The sequence below is a fragment of the Peromyscus eremicus genome, chromosome 7 (assembly GCF_949786415.1).
Source record: "Peromyscus eremicus chromosome 7, PerEre_H2_v1, whole genome shotgun sequence".
Classification (NCBI taxonomy): domain Eukaryota; kingdom Metazoa; phylum Chordata; class Mammalia; order Rodentia; family Cricetidae; genus Peromyscus; species Peromyscus eremicus.
The window spans coordinates 18,500,095-18,516,654 of record NC_081422.1 but is presented as its reverse complement, the minus strand read 5'-3'; the positions used below and the strand labels follow the sequence as shown (position 1 = coordinate 18,516,654).

The window sequence follows — 16,560 nt, the reverse complement described above, 5'->3', positions numbered from 1 at the left end:
GGACTACGCCTCTGAAAGTGTCAGCCAGCCCCCAATTCAATGCTTCCTCTTCTAAGAGTTGCCTTGGTCATGATGTCTCTTCACAGCAATGGAACAGTGACTAATACAGAGTGAAACCCTATCTCAGGAAGAAAAGAAAGAAGGAAGGAAGGGAGGGAAGGAGGGAGGGAGAGAGGGAGAAAGGAAGGAAGGAAGGAAGGAAGGAAGGAAGGAAGGAAGGAAGGAAGGAAGGAAGGATGGAAGGAAGGAAGGAAAGAAACTACCATTTTAAAGAAAAAAAAAAAAAAGACAAGGTTTCTATAAATTGCCAAGGTCTTCTGTCTTCCAAACAGCTGGGATGTATGTATACGCCACACCCACCTAGGGCCACACATCAACTGTCCCTGTCAATGACAATGCTGACAAGGACTTTCCTATCATCACATTCAGCCTCCAGAAACGAGTTGGGATTTGTGGTGGTGTTCTTCAAACAGCCCAACAAGTTTCAAATCATCATTTACCCTCCCTTGTCGTTAGGAATAGCAAGCAAGAAGATATAAAGAAATCTGTATTCACCTTCCTCAAAAGTAACAACTTGAAATAATCATGTCTCTTAAATTGCAGACTCCATGGGATTGTCTTTAGAGCCCTCAAGAACTACACGTTTTACTCAGTACAATACACAAGACAATGTCATTTGAAAGTTACATTATTTATGGTATTTAAAAGTGTATTATTTTATGGGCCTTGGACCACAGATTTTATAAATGTTGTATACATGATAAAATCCAGCACAGGATGAGAATTAACCCTTGATCTGATTTCTCACTGTAGACTCATAAAGGAGCTTAAGACAAATGAGGAATTCTCCAATGTTTACGACAGACACCTACACATCCATGCTTAGGCGGGAACAGAAGCCACTGACAACAGTCTTCTCTAATGTTAGCCTCTAACATTTCAACCACGTGTTAGAAAAGGGGGCCACATGGCTCCCTGGTGAAGCAAGAGCTATCAAAACATCCATGGATTCCCTAGGAGGAAAACAGCATTAATCTTTTATTAGCAGTGACACCCCCACAGAAGACACAAAGCTGAGTTCTGGCTGTTCCTTCGCCCCGGTAGAGCCTATCAGTTCACTCTCTGGATAGCAATCAAAGACTCCAGCTGGCTCTGGGAGCAGCCTCTCTAGAACCACATGTGGCCACTAATATGTGCCCTTGGCAGATGAAAAAAAAACGCCTCCACTTTAGACAATGTGGAGTTATTTGAGTTTGCCTTATCCTTCAATTCACTATTTTCTTTGGCGGATCTTTTATTCCAATGACTTCACGAATTTTATTTATGTGACAATATAATCCTATACAAGTTTATAGAAGTCATTTTATTATTTGAAAAATATTCCACTATGCTCACATATATCATTGGTAAAATTATGTTCACTTCCTTTACTGACAATTATACTTCAAACATACTGGAACTTTGTATAGTATGTTCTTTCTACCTTAGTCACAGCTGAGGACTAGTGTGCCGCCAGACCTCTCTAATCCACACCACGCCACATTGTGTCTGCACTGTGGCATTATAGTTCCTTGATGAAGTCTACCTTTCTTAGGTTCCATTTGACTTAAAAACAAAATCAATGTAGAATACTGGAGGAATTAAAGAAAATGATCTTCCACACCACATACAGGGAAGGTAGTATCAGGAAACCAACAGCAAGGCTGGGGCACATCTGTAATTCCAGCGTTCAGTCTTCTGAGGCAGGAGGATCACAAGTTTGAGAGTAGATGAGACTCCATCTCAAAAAAGGAGGTTGGGGTTGGGAATATATACTTTAGTTGATTGAGCGCTGGCCTAAAACAATGCACTAGCCTTGTGGTGATGGTGCATGCCTTTAATCCAAGCACTTGGGAAGCAGAGGCAGGTGGATCTCTGTGAATTCCAGGCCAGCCTGGTCTACAGAGTGAGTTCCAGGACAGTCACGACTGTTACACAGAGAAAACCTGTCCTGAAAAAAACGTAATGTTCTAGGTTCAAATCTCCAGCATTGCATGGTAGCTAGTGTATGCCTATAATCCCAGTACACAGAAGACATCAGGAAGACTGAGAGTTCAAGGTCACCCTTGGCCTCAATAGAGAATGTAAGATCAGCCTGCACTATGAGATCTTGTCTCCAGGAAAGTGTGTTCAGAAGTGGAGTACCTCATATTAAATATTACAGAATTTAGATAGTTGTTTAAAGTCAAAACGATTTTGATCCATGAGGATTATACCAGATACCCAGCAGTTTGAATGTCATATTACACACTTAAAGTTAATGATGAAAGGATAAAGAATGTACAGAAGGAGGAGACACAAACCTGTTTCTCTTGACAAGCTTGACTGGTGTGAGTGCTGCAGCTGGAATAATGGAAAACAGTTTGGAGTACAGATAACTCAGGAGGCCTGGTAGCCACCTCCACTTCATCAGTAGGGGTGCTGTGTCCACCCTGACTTGTACACTGTGGTAGCCGTTCACATGTGTCTTAGTCAGGGTCTCTATTGCTGTAATAAAACACCATGACCAAAAGCAACTGGAGGAGGAAGGGTTTATTTCGTCCTACAGCTTACGGGCAGGAACTCAAATAGGGCAGGATGGTGGAAGCCAGGAACTGATCCAGAGGCCATGGGGAAAGACTACTTACTGGCTTACTCCCTTGGATTGTCTTACTGCTTTTTCATAGCACCCCAGGACCCATCACCCACAATGGGCTGGGCCCTACCACACCAATCACCAATCAAGAAAAGGCACCACTGCCTTGCCAAGGGAGGACCTGCTGGGGACAGTTTTCCAACTCAGAGTCCCTCTTCACCAATGACTCCAGCTTGTGTCAAGTTGACATGTCTACTGAAAACAAAAATGAACTTCAAAAGGTGCCTAGATTGATGGCACAATGTTATCTGTTCTTAAAACTACCCCCAAAGCCTAATGTGCACACCTACTGATGCGCTCGAGTATGAAATGTCTCCCACAGGACTGTGTGTTGAAGGGTTGGTCCCCAGGTGCTCACAGTATCTTGAGAGATGATTGAAAGCTCAGGAGATGGGAACTAATTATAGGAAACTGGTTACCTGAGGCAGACCTTCCTGTGTCCCTCTCTGCTTCCTGCCCTCCATGAATTGAACTGTTTGCTCTTCCACATGCTCCTCACCATGCTACACAACCACCTCATCCTCTCATTGGCACAGCAATGGAGCCAGCCAGCATGGAGTGTAACCTCTAAAACTGTGAGCCAAACACTGTCTTCCTTTAAGTTGTTGTTCTCAGGTATTTGTTACAGCACTAAGAAGTCTAACATATCAGCCTTGCCCAACCACATGGCTATTTTGGCTAAGTCTTTTAATGGTACTTATTTAGCACCTACTACGTGCCAATGACTGCTTGACACTATATAAACAGTAATAGACAAGACATGGGCTCTGCCAGTGTGGAAAAAAATCTCCCTCTCCTTCCTCTCTTGGAGTCTCTGCTGACCTTCTCTGTAATTAGCAAAGGAAGAGAATGGGTGAGAAATTAGGAAAGGTGTGGCTTTGGGATTGTCTAACTCTGACAATCTCACATCTCTATGACATGTAGCTAGAACATCACCCTCTCACGTCTGGTTTTGCATTCTGAAAAATGATAGTCGACAAGCTTAATGCAGTATCACAACATATAGGAGATATGACAGCAGTTATCTTTCCAGATAGTCTTCACCATTAGTAAATATAAAACTTCCTGGTCAAAATCAAACTCCAGCGAACATAAAAACTCTGTATAGCAGTGAGGTTGTGAGAAACAGAATAGGTGCCAGAGAGATGACTCAGTTCGTAGAGGGCTTGCCACAAAGTATGGAGACCTGGGCTTGGATCCTCAGTGCCCAGGACAAGCCAAGTACGGTGGTATGCACCATGGTGACATTTGTAATCTAGGAAATAAAGCTTGCCTGAAGAGCAGAGGACAGAGCTAACCACAGAGTTAGCCACAGAGGTCAGGCAGTGGTGGCACACACCTTTAATCCCAGCACTCAGGAGGAAGAGGCTGAGGCAGAGATCCATCTGGATTTCTGTGAGTTCAAGGCCAAACTGGGCTACACAAGATTAATCTAGTCTGAAACAGAAACAGAGCCAGGCAGTGGTGGCTCACACCTTTAATTCCAGCACTTGGGATCACACACCTTTATTCCTAGCACTAGGAAGGTTGAAACAGGAAGTGATATGGCTGAGCAGTGAAAGGAATATAAGGCAGGAGGAGACATGAATTAGGCCCTTTTGGCTGAGGACTCAGAGGCATTCAGTTTGAGGATTCATGGAGACAGGATCTCACCTCCCTTTCGGCCTGAGGATTCGTAGTGGTGAGAAGTTTCTCTAGTGGCTTGTTCCTTTGTCTCTCTGATTCTTCAGCATTTACCCCAATATCTGGCTCCAGGTGTTTATTGTAAGACCATTTAGGATTCGTGCAACAATGCACCTGTAATCCCAGCACTGGGGAGGTAAAGAGTTGGATCCCTGGAACTCACTGGCCAGCCAACCTCACTGGATCAGTGATCTCCAAGTTCAGTGGGTGACCTCGTCTTAGAAAGGAAGTTTCTCAGAGGAAACTAAGGAAGACATGTAACATAGACTCCTGGTGTCTGGGCTCCATGCACGCATGCACACACCCTCATGCTTTTACAAACATATACACAAAGAAAGAGAGAATAAGTTGTACAGGAAAGGAACAATATGACTACATCAACACACACTCTGGAAAAGATATTCAGATAATGGCATTACTCTATACTAACAAATAGCTCACACAATAGAAATAAAAGATAACCTCTCCAAGAGTCTACCAGAATCATTCCAACTTAACTGAACTAAATAATTTTATGAGGTATAACCATTTCTTCAAATTCATCATTGGGATTAGCATCAAAAAACCCTTTCAACAATAATGTGTATCTCACCATCAACAGGTAAGTGTGAGGCTCCAGGTTGCACTTTGTGAAGCCAATATCTCCAAACTCCACACTAGAGAAGTGATGAGGTAGTGAACAACAGATTACAAAAATATTTCTGAAATCCCCAAATTTAGAGGAAGTTGGATCTCGAGGTGGATTAGACGGTGTGGAGAAATGGAAAGGCCCCACACCAAAAGATCTCCTTTTACAACACTCCTTGTCAGACAAGAAAAACAAAGATGTTACCATTTTCCTATTGTTTACAAAATGAAACAATAAGAAAGAAGATCAACTCTAAAAAGAAAGAAATACAGCAGCTAGACCAAACACCGCAGTAACTGATGTACACGAGAAGATTGCAGAGGGGATGCTGCCACAGGAAGCATCACTCACAGGGACAAAAGGAAAGTGGGCAGTTGGTGGAACCAGCTTTTTCTGGAATACAGTCAAATGGATAAAGGAATAAATGGGGATAATGCCAGGAAAGCTAGAGAAAATCCTTACAAAACGCTCCAAAATCTGAGACCATGTCCCCTTCCTTCCAAGATACAGCTAGCAGGCCACTGGTTTTGTGAATGCCACCTCATCCTAGTAGGTGAGTTCAGCTTACCGACCACCCATGTGGTGTAAAATGCACACTATCCAGTAGTACAAGATTCAAGACACTGAACAAGCAGGGCGGTGGTGGTGCACACCTTTTATCCAAGCACTTGGGAGGCAAAGGCAGGCGGACATCTGTGAGTTCAAGGCCAGACTAGTCTACAGAGCCAGGGCTACACAGAGAAACCCCGTCTGGTAGAGAGGGGGGAGGAACAAAAAAAAAAAAACACTGAACAAAACTGTGGCAGAGAGAACTAATGCCAGGTCCTCTGGTCAGGCTATCACAACTTCAAACAACCTCTCTCTTTCCATCCTTCCTGACTGCCCACAGACAGGTGACAAGCAGAGGCAATGGACAATAATCAGAACTCCAAACAGTATGTCAAGAAAGGAAAGAAGCCCATCTGATTGGGTGGAAGAGGAGCAAAACTCCACCAGCTCTGAAGCAAATAGGCCCAGAAAGAGAAGGCCAACCTAAGCTCTTGATGGCTGGACCATCTCTCCAGCTCTTTAAAAAAAAAAAAAAAAAAAAAAAAAAAAAAAAAAAAAAAAATTCTTTTTTAAAGAAAAGCTTTGTAGTTAGTTGTATGTCTGTTTGTTGTCAGTTGAAAGTAGATGCACTTATGAGGAAGTAGAAAACACTGAAACTTATTTTAATTTACCAAAAGCTACTTGAAAACTGTGACACTAAATATTTTAATTACTGTATACATTTTTTCCTATCAAATCTTATACTAGAAGTTAAAACTTGGATTTCCTTTAATATGGCAAGAAAGCACACAGAAGCCATATAACAACATAGTACACACACACACACACACACACACACACACACACACGTTTGTATTCTGGGAAAGCCATGTTGAAATGCACATGGTGGGGGTCTTTGGGGTGGTGTGTCAGGTCCTGCACAGAACCTTGTGTGGCCGCAGGGCGACCTTCCCAACACCCTGCCTGATCTTGCTATACCCTGCAGGTTCCCTTCTGGTCTGTATATGTGGACTACTTCCTGTAAATGATGCTTGCTTGTAAACCGAGCTTTCCTGATACAGAACCACATCTTATTCTCTCTGTGCTACTGTAACAAAGTACCTGGGTCTAGGTGATTCACAAAGAACTGCCACTTACTTACTGCAGTTCTGAAGGACAGGAGTTCATGGCTAAACTGTCATCAAGTCATTGTGTGGTGAGGGCCCCTCCCTGCCTGCCTGCCTGCCTTCAATCCTCAGGACCCATGTGGTGGGAGAGCACTGGCCCCTCAGGTTTTCTTCTGACTGCCACACGTCCACCATGGTCCATTTCTCTTCCCTCCTGCCCCTTCTCTCTCATTCTGGCCTTTGCTCTTTCAGACACACATAAATGCAGTAACAGTTTTCAAATTACATACTTAGGTTTGGCCAAACCAAACTGTAGTCCTTTCTGATAAGAAAGTCATTCTAAATAGAACAGCCCAGAGAGGGAGCGCGTTGGCATAGGTAATTCCACAAGCTTCTTAATGCCAAAGCCTGGGTTAGACTGACTCCTCTATCAGTAAAGCAAGTCTTGAGCAAATTTTCCAACTACAAAGCACTGAGAAACTGGAGTAAGGGCTGGTGGGGTGGGGATGCAGTGTGTCTCTGTGCCTATAATAGGGCTGGTGGGGTGGGGATGCGGTGTGCTTCTGTGCCTATAATAGAGCTGGTGAGGTGGGGATGCAGTGTGCCTCGGTGCCCACAATTTAGCATCATCAGAAACACTGTCAGAAACCCAGATTCTTAGGTCCAGCTTCAGAATAATAAGACTCAGAACCTGAATTCATCATGGTCTTATGATTCAAATGCAAATTAAAATTCCAGGTGTACAGCTAGGAAGAATTCCCATATTACAGTCTATTAGATATTACCTAATAATTTTGCTTTAGAAAACATTTCTTGGGGTTGGGGATTTAGCTCAGTGGTAGAGCGCTTGCCTAGCAAGCACAAGGCCCTGGGTTCGGTCCTCAGCTCCGGAAAATTAAAAAGAAAACAAAAAAAAAAAAGAAAACACTTCTTTGTAACTTGAATACTCGTTTTTAGTCAAAGCTAGGGATTTCAGGAAAAAATGCCCTTACTTCTGACTTTTGTTATTTTATTTTGCTTTCTGAGGCAAGCTTCATGCCACGGCCTGCAACTCCTCATCCTCCTGCCTCCACCTGGGCAGTGCCAGGACTAGAGGGCCACCACAAGGGGCTGAACCCCTCCTCTTGGTCAGAGGCAGGCCCAAGCAGCACACAAAATTGTCTAGGCCTGCCATCTAGTGGTACCTCATTGTGATGCATGGTCTCGTCTCACCTAGTCTAAATCAGCTCCAGGGTTTATTTTCTCTCGATCCCATTTCTAAAACCCTGAATTTTCTTTGCATTGTCTGGTTAATTCTAAGTAACTTTCAAGTTAAAAGAATGACTGACTTTTAACTCTTAAGTGTGCCAGGAGGATCCTGAGCCAGCCCCAACTACTCAGCCAGTTCCAGCCAGTTCTTGCCAGTTCCAGCCTGGTCTATAGGAGGAGACCTTGTTTCCAAAAAAGCAAAACATACAAACAAAAGGGAGAGACGTGCAGGTTAATCACACTGGAGACGTCAAGCTTGGAAAGGGATTCCTTCCAAATGAACGCAGCTTGGGAGTGACTCATTTTCTCCTCCCGTGTGCTATACATTCTACCTGCTCATTTCATACATCAAGAAAAAACCATTTCACAACCTCCAGACTTCATAATTCCCACATTCTGGCAAACCTTTTTTCCAGTGTTGGGGACTGAAAGCGGGGCTGCAAGCATACCACCTCCATTCCCTCAGGCAGAGTTTTGTTTTATGACAGGGTCTTGTCTAGCCCAGGCTAGCCTTTGATTCTCAAAGCTGACCTGCAACTCCTGACTCTCCTGACTCTCCATCTCCTCTGCTTCAAATTGCAAAATGTTTTATTCTCAACCAAAGAAAAGTAAAGTATGTCAGAATGGCCTCTCACATGTTTTGAAAGTCACTTTTTAAATGTGAGTCACAATTCAGGAAGTAAGAGAAGGACAGGGTCACATAAGTTCCACGTGAGGCCTTGTTTTCAGCTTATCACACTTAGTCATAGGGAAGAAAATGCCTCTTCACTCATCTTAGATTCAAAGCTGAGGTCCTTCAACCAAGGACAGCTTCACAGAAGAAAAGCATGTAAAAAATAACAGTTTTACATGGCCTGAGGGCCTTCATGAGCAAATGAAGACCAAAAGGATAAATTTATGTAGTAGAATATTTTAAGGTGTGTTACTTTTATTTATGTTGCATTTGTTTAACTCTGTGAAGCTGTGTTACTGTGCCTGTCTGAAACACCTGATGGTCTAATAAAGAGCTGGCCAATAGCAAGGCAGGAGAAAGGATCGGTGGGGCTGGCAGGAGAGAGAATATATAGAGGGAGAAATCTGGGAGAGGTAGACTGAAGATCGAGCAGCCAGAGAGGAGGAGGACTCCAGGAGCCAGCCAGCCAGCTACACAGCAAGTCATGGAGTAAGACTAAGATTTACAGAAGTAAGAGAACAGGAAAAGCCCAGAGGAAAAAGGTAGTCGTGATAATTTAAGTTAGAGAAAGCTGGCAAGAAATTAAGCCAAGCTAAGGCCGGACATTCATAAGTAAGAATAAGCCTCCATGTGTGATTTATTTGGGAGCTGGGTGGCAGGCCCCCAAAGAAGAACCAGGAAAACCCCAACAATAACTTTACCTGTTAATTTTTAGCCCGTGTTGGATGAAGAAGTGGGTTGTCACAGAGAAGTGTGACAGGACACCTGGGTCTGAGCTGACAGTCGTCACAGCAGGAGGAACTCAGCATGGCTTCCTGTTAACATCTCCCCTGACAGCCTGAGTTCAGAGAGACCCCTCCCTCCACTTGGCATAGGAAGCCCACCTCTCACATGAGAGTCATGTGACCTGTGGGGTGGGACTTCAAGGTGATCTGCCTCAACAGTGTCCATCAGTGTGTGGGGTGGGGGTGGGTAAGGGGTTGTTGTCTCGTTTGTTTGTTTTGGTGCTGAGGAGAATGCCCAGGCCTCATAAATGCTAATCTCAACGAGCCACAAGCCCAGCCCCATGGACCTGCATTTTAGAATAAAATCTTGAACCCCATCACATCACTCTGGAAGTCCATTATGAAATCCACCAAAAGTGTTGCACAGAAGCAAAGAATATGTTTATTTTAGTTATGTTAACTTGGTCTGATGATAAATAAAAAGTCCAATTCAATCTCTATAGCACGTGGTACATAACCTGTACTACAGCAATGCTACAAAAACAACTACTTTAAGGGGCCAAAGTACTTTTCTTCTCAGATCATAACTGTTTGGACTCCAGATGTAGAGTCATTTGTTTCACTGTTTGTTTGTTTGTTTGTTTGTTTGTTTGTTTGTTTTGAACAGGGCCACACTCTTGTCCCAAGCTATCTAACCTAGGCTAGTCTTGAATTCATAGCAATCCCTCTGCCTCAGCTTCCTAAGTACCAAGAGTAAAGGCATGAGCCACCACACCCAACTAGATCCACAGAACTTAGCAACATGCTAAGAGTAGGCAAGGGAGATGAGGTCCCCTGAAGATGTCAGACATTTTTAAAGTGTGGCCATCAATTTGAAAAGATATGTAAGGTGGGAGGAGGCATTTTACTGACAGCTCACCTCTCACACAAATCTGAGCTCTTCCTCTCCTCTTTTCATTTAGCGCATCCTCATCGAGTAGCCCCAACATTCCCGCTGCTCAGGTAAGTGATTCTATAGCCTGTTAAGTGTTTGGTTTCTTACTACTTTCATTATGCGAAACTTTACATGCACATCATGAACAAAAATATTCAAGATTGGGGGCTGGAGAGATAGCTCAGTGGTAAAGAACATTTGTTGCTTTAGTGTTAGATTCATTTACAGATTGATTTCATGTGTGTAAGTGTTTTGCCTGCATGTATGTGCACCCTTTTATGCCTGGTGCTAGCAGAGGCCAGAAAAGGCTTCAGATTCCCTGGAACTGCAGTGATTATTATGAGCCACCATGTGGATGCTGGGAACCAAACCAATGAGCCAGCTCTCCAGCCACACTTGTTGCTCTTACAAAGGACCCAAGTTCAGTTACCAGCCCCATATGGCAGCTCACAACCATCCAGTTCTAGGGAATCTGCCACCCTCTGGCATCCTTAAGCACCTACCTGCATGTGGTGCATATAAACACACATAACAAAAACATACACACACACACACACACACACACACACACACACACACTAAAAAAAATAAAAAAACCCTCAAAGCTAAAATTCCTAATCACATATTCTACAGGTGATACATGCACATAATGTAAACACAACCACAAAAATTACACATTGCCACCACAACCCAGCACCACTAGCTCCTCTTCAATCAGGTTACGATGCAGTAAAAGAACATTAGTTACAAATCAGAACCTTCTTGTTCAGCACCCTGGTGAATCTGAAGTCCTGGGTCTGGATGAACATGTTGCAGGAAGCATTTTAATGCTTAGCAAAAGAAGTATACAAAGGGGGAGGAACCAGCCTACCTAAGCCAGACGAGCCAGCCTTCCCTTTTAGTAGACACAATTAAAACATCCAGGAAAGAACTGCTTCTGCCCTGAACATGTACATACTCTTTCTATGGTAATTATCAGCACAATATCACTATTTGCATGGCATTCATATGCTGTTTGGTATCATACGTAATCTAGAAATTAGAAGGCACACAGAGGAAGACTGCCATGAGGAACACACTTGTGATCCCAGCACATGGACTTTGTGCATAAGAGGATCACTATGGGTTCACAGCAAGTCCAGCCCACACAGTGAGATCCAGGTCAGCCTGGACTACAGTGTGAGAACAGTCCTCAAAAATACATACATACATACATACATACATATGTACATACGAACATACAAGCAAAAGGCTTTTGAAATCTCAAAGCTGATCCACAAATGACACACCTCCTCCAACAATCCTTCCCAAACAATTCCACCAGCTATGGACCAAGCTCTCAAACATATGAGTCTATGAGTACCATTTTCATTCAAATCACCACAGATTTTTAGAAAAAAAAAACACCAAAAACCATATAATAATACAAGTTGTGTGACTATCAAACATATCCATTATTAAAAGTATACGTTCTAATTATTTTAAGTATCTGAATATAAAACTTTCACTAAAGTACTTAATTAATTCCTTAAGATGCAAACCACATAATATTCCATCATAATATGACAAAAGGGTATACATCTACCACTTGAAATACCATATGCATGATTCAAAGCAAATTACCTTTTACACCACCAAAGGGTCCATAAGTCATATTGCAGGCTGTCCTCTGAAGATGGTGCTCATACATTAATTTTATCTGATATTGATTCCCATGTTCTACATTACCCAATGTGCCTATGGAGAAAAAAATAAAAGGAGTACTTTAAATCTGTTTACTGTTTTATATTAATATCTTCTCAACCTCTGTATCAGCTTTAATTAAATTTTAGTGAAATTAAAAATGACAAAGTAGTAAAAGGTAAGAACAACTAACACACTGGTCACAGAGAAAGCCAGCACAGTTTGAAGAAAAAAAAAAAAAAAAAAACTTAAATCTCAGCTAAATTACACCATTAGAGAAATAATACCATGGGGAGCATTTTGGTACATATTTCTATTAGACATGCCTGAGTGAGGTTATAATTATTTAAATGACAACAAGGCCATTTAATTTCAGTTCTAAAATAAATGCAGTTACATTCCTTCAGTTATAAACAATATAATAGGAGATGAAACAAATGACAACTTTAAAACAACTCATTTTCTTGTCCATACTATCAAAACACCCAACCTCTTCACACATTGTGTCCTAATTTTTTGAACTAGTGATTAGACCCAGGTCCTTGTGCAAATTGGACAAGTGTCCTACCACTGAGCTATACTGCCAGCCCTTATACTCCAATTTCACAGAGAAATCTTCCAAACTTCCTTCAACAAGTGGACAGGACAGTGTGCTTGTCAAGGGCACAGACGGAACTGCAAGCTACAGAGTTGAGATCATGGAGGTGTGTGAGGACTGAAGGTGGTGTTGGGAAGAAAAGGGACTTAAAAAGCAACTCTTCCATAAAGAAGTAGCTCTCAAAACGCAAATACTAAAGACGATGCTAAAGTAGTTTAAAGCAACAAAAATCGCCCATTTGATCATTAAAACCATCTAAATCTTGCCGTGGCTAGAGACACCTATCACCCCAGCACTGAGGAAGATGGAACAGGAAGGAGGGTCACAAATCACGTCAGCCTCAGCTGCTGGAGGAGACCTCTCTCGCAAAGAAAAGGACATTCTAAGTGCATACAGTTACAAGCGAGCACCTGCTTTGTGGTTGGTTTTTAGGGAGTTGGCTTCTGTGTTCAGAAAAACTTGCCAACAAACCCTGAAACTGTAAGAAAATATATTCTTCTACATTTTAGACTAGAAATACCTTAATTATTCAAATAAATAAATAAACTGAAGAATTCTCCCCCCTCAAAAAATAAATCACAGTATTGAAACCAGGGCATTAGGTCAGATACTATAACCCACTTCCTGGCTATCTACTGTTTTAAGAACTTTCGGGGAACCTGGTCTTCCCCCACGGAAGGTCCATGGATACCATCGGTGGCAATTTCTCAATAGAAAGTGGCATCAAGACAATGCAGCTGCCAGCGAGACACAGTGGTGTGACCTGGAGTTCTCTGAAGAAGCTCCTGTCCTAGTTAAGGTTTTTATTGCTGTGATTAAACACCATGACCATAAACAACCTGGGAAGGAAATGGTTTTTTTCAGCTTACAGCTCCATTGCTGAGGAAGTCAGGGCAGAAACTCAGAGCAGAAACCTGCAGGCAGTAACTGATGGAGAGGCCATGGAGGAATACTGATTACTGGCTTACTCACTATTGTTTGTTCAACCTGCTTTCTTAAAGTACCCAGGACCAAAAGCCCATGAGTGGCATGGCCCACAGTGATCTGGGCCCCCCTCCACATCAATCACCAATCAAGAAAGTGTGTCCCAAGCTTGTCCACAGGCCAATCTATTGAGTCATTTTCTCAGTTGAGATTCCCTGTTTCTAAAATGGCTCTAGCTATGTCAAGCTAACATAAAACTAGCCAGCACAATTGACCCCTTGTCAACTTGACACACAGATACATCACTATTCAACTAGAACCTTTTCTTTCTCAATTGTCCCAAGATGGCCTGTTAATATTAATACCAAAATATAAAACATAAATAACTTTAAAAGTCCCATAAAAGTTCAGTCTCTGTAAATTATCCAAAGCCTCTTTCAAAATACAAGCCTCTCTAAAATATCCAAGGCCTCTATAAAATCCCAAAGTCTTTCCAAACCAATGTTTCTTTAAAATTTAAAATTTTTCTAAAATATCCAAGGTCTCCTAACTGTTGGCTCCCATAAAAATCAAAATAAGTTATATACTTTCTTACTCCAAGAGGGAAGGACCAAAGCACAGTCATAATCAAATCAAAACCAAAGTCCAGCATGGTCAGACTTCTAGACTTAAGATCTTCGTGGCTCCGAAAGGCTTCCCACGGCACACTCTGACTCTGCCATCCACGGCACACACTGCGTATAAGCTGAGGCAGGTTCCGTTTCATGGCGGCTGCTTTCTTTGGTGGTTGTCCCATGGGAGCGGCATCTCCAAAATGCTGGAGTCTCTGCAGCTGGGCTGCACCTTCACCCATACCCTTTTTAACCTTTAACCAATAACCTTTACCTATAACCTTTCCAGGGGACTGTTCAGACTCTGACTCCATATGTGCCAAGTCTTAACTCCTCTCCTTGACCCCCTCAATCCTGGGGCTTTGACATTCACTAATGGCCTTTCCCAGCTTCTCTTCAGAGACTTCAGCCACGCAACACAGTATCAAGCCTCACTGCTCTCCCTGACCCCTCAGTGTTCTCCATGACCCCTTAATGCCTCCACACGCAGCACTACCTGGAAGACTCTTAGACATTACCAAGTTCAGCTGTCAGCACAAGGTACAGCCTTGGCCCCTCTAGGCCACAGCTTCTGTGTGCTGAGCCTGAAGAAACACTTCCCCAGGAAATTTCACTGCCGTGATGCAGGTCTCTTCTCAGTCACAGCTGATTCTTCATCCCCAGCTGACCAGTTTCAACTGTCCCAGTAAAGCAGAGATTTCACTTTAGTAGTTCTTAAGTTCAAATGCCAATGGCCCCCACACAGTCTTTAAAGGGGCTCTCAAACTTCCCTCTGAGACTTCACAAGCCAGGTCTCCACGGTCTGCATCACTCATAACACTCATGTCTTCCAAGCTCCCACAGAACAAACCACTGAGCTCTGAGAACACAACAACTTTTCTATCACAAAGCTCCAAAGTCCTTCCACAATTGTCTTAAGTCACTGTTCTACTGCTGTGGAAAGACATCATGGCCAAGGCAACTCTTATAGAAGAAAACCTTTAATTGGGGGCTTGCTAACAGTTTCAGAGTTTTAGTCCATTGTCACCATGGGAGTATGGCAAGCATGGTGCTGAAGCGGTTGGGAGCTACAACCTGATCCACAGGCAGAGACAGAGAGAAACGACCTAGTGTGGGCTTTTCAAACCTCAAAGCCCATCCGCAGTGACACACTTCTCCCAAGAAGGCCACGCCTACTCCAACAAGGCCACGCCTACTCCAACAAGGCCACGCCTACTCCAACAAGGCCACACCTCCTAATCCTTCTCAAACAGCACCACTCCCTGATGACCAAGCTTTCAAATACATGAGCCTATGGCAGCCATTCTTATTCAAACCACCACAGCAATTCCTCCCCAAAACATGATCAGGTCTGCCACAGCAATACCCCATGATCTGGTTCCAATTTTTGTCCTAGGGTTTTTAACTTCTGTGATTCAACACCATGACCATAAACAGCCTAGGGTGGAAATGGCTCATTTCAACTTACAACTTTCAGGTCACACTACATTGCTGAGGGTCAAGAACTCAAGGCACTCGGAAGCAGTGACTGACAAAGAAGCCACGGAGGAGTTCTGGTTACTTGCTCTCCACTGTCTGCTCAGCCTGCTTTCTTAAAGTTCCCAGGACCACTAGCCCAAGGGTGGCACCACCTCAACTGATCTGAGCCCTCCCGAATGAACCATCAATCAGGAAACAATCCCAGGCCAATCAACTGGGGGGGGGGGGTCTCAGTTGGGGTTTACTCTTTCCTAATGACTCTAGCTTGTGTCAAGTTGACAGAAAACTAGGTAGCACATTGTGTCTTTCTTCAAGATCCTGCACACTGTCTGACCCTGACTAAGCAGAGCACCAGGACTGTGGAGGGATGCTTGATCATTCACGTTTGTGCTCTATTCACAGTGCTAAGAAGTGGAATCAGTCTAGATGTCTATCAGCAGATGAGTGTGTAATAAAAGGTGGTACATGTAACAATGAAATGTTGTTCAGCTGTAAAGAAAATTGAAATTTACAATGAATGGCTATTGATAGAACTGAGAATTATTAACTGTTGAGCGCTCAGCCCTTAATTCCCTCTAAGACTCAAGGAATATCAAGGAAGACAGAGCAGAGAGAATTTAAGAACAGATAGATGATAGAGAGAAGGACTACAAAATGCTATCTTCAGAAAGTGACACAGCCATTATAATCATGACCTTACAGCGGCTATGGCTGTCTGCACTGGGCCTGTCAACAATTAGCTGTGGGTCAGGGAGGGACTCATGAGTCTTTACTACCCCGATGAACAACTGGCTACTGCTGGTGAATTCTGGGGGAGGGGAAGTTATTGTCTTCCCTAGTGCAGCCACTGGCAAGCACCAAAGGATAAGCAGCTCCAGTGGACAGTTCCAAATCCATGGTTACTGTGCCAGCTAGTTTTTATGCCAACTTTACACAAGCTAGAATCATCCGAGAGGAGGGAACGTCAATTGAGAAAATGCCTCCATTAGATCCAGCTGTAGGCAAGCATGCCTATAGGACATTTTCTCAATTAGTGATTGATTAG

General features: G+C 43.1%; 1 protein-coding gene across 2 annotated transcripts in view; it reads right to left on the bottom strand.

The window, feature by feature from the left end:
* Nucleotides 1–16,560, bottom strand: part of Bbs9 (Bardet-Biedl syndrome 9) — a 434,048-nt gene that overhangs the window by 379,530 nt on the left and 37,958 nt on the right. For both annotated transcript variants that reach the window (XM_059267526.1, XM_059267527.1), the window contains exon 5: nt 11,844–11,957. In XM_059267526.1, the coding sequence (XP_059123509.1) occupies nt 11,844–11,957 (114 nt within the window). The remainder of the gene's footprint in view (nt 1–11,843; nt 11,958–16,560) is intronic.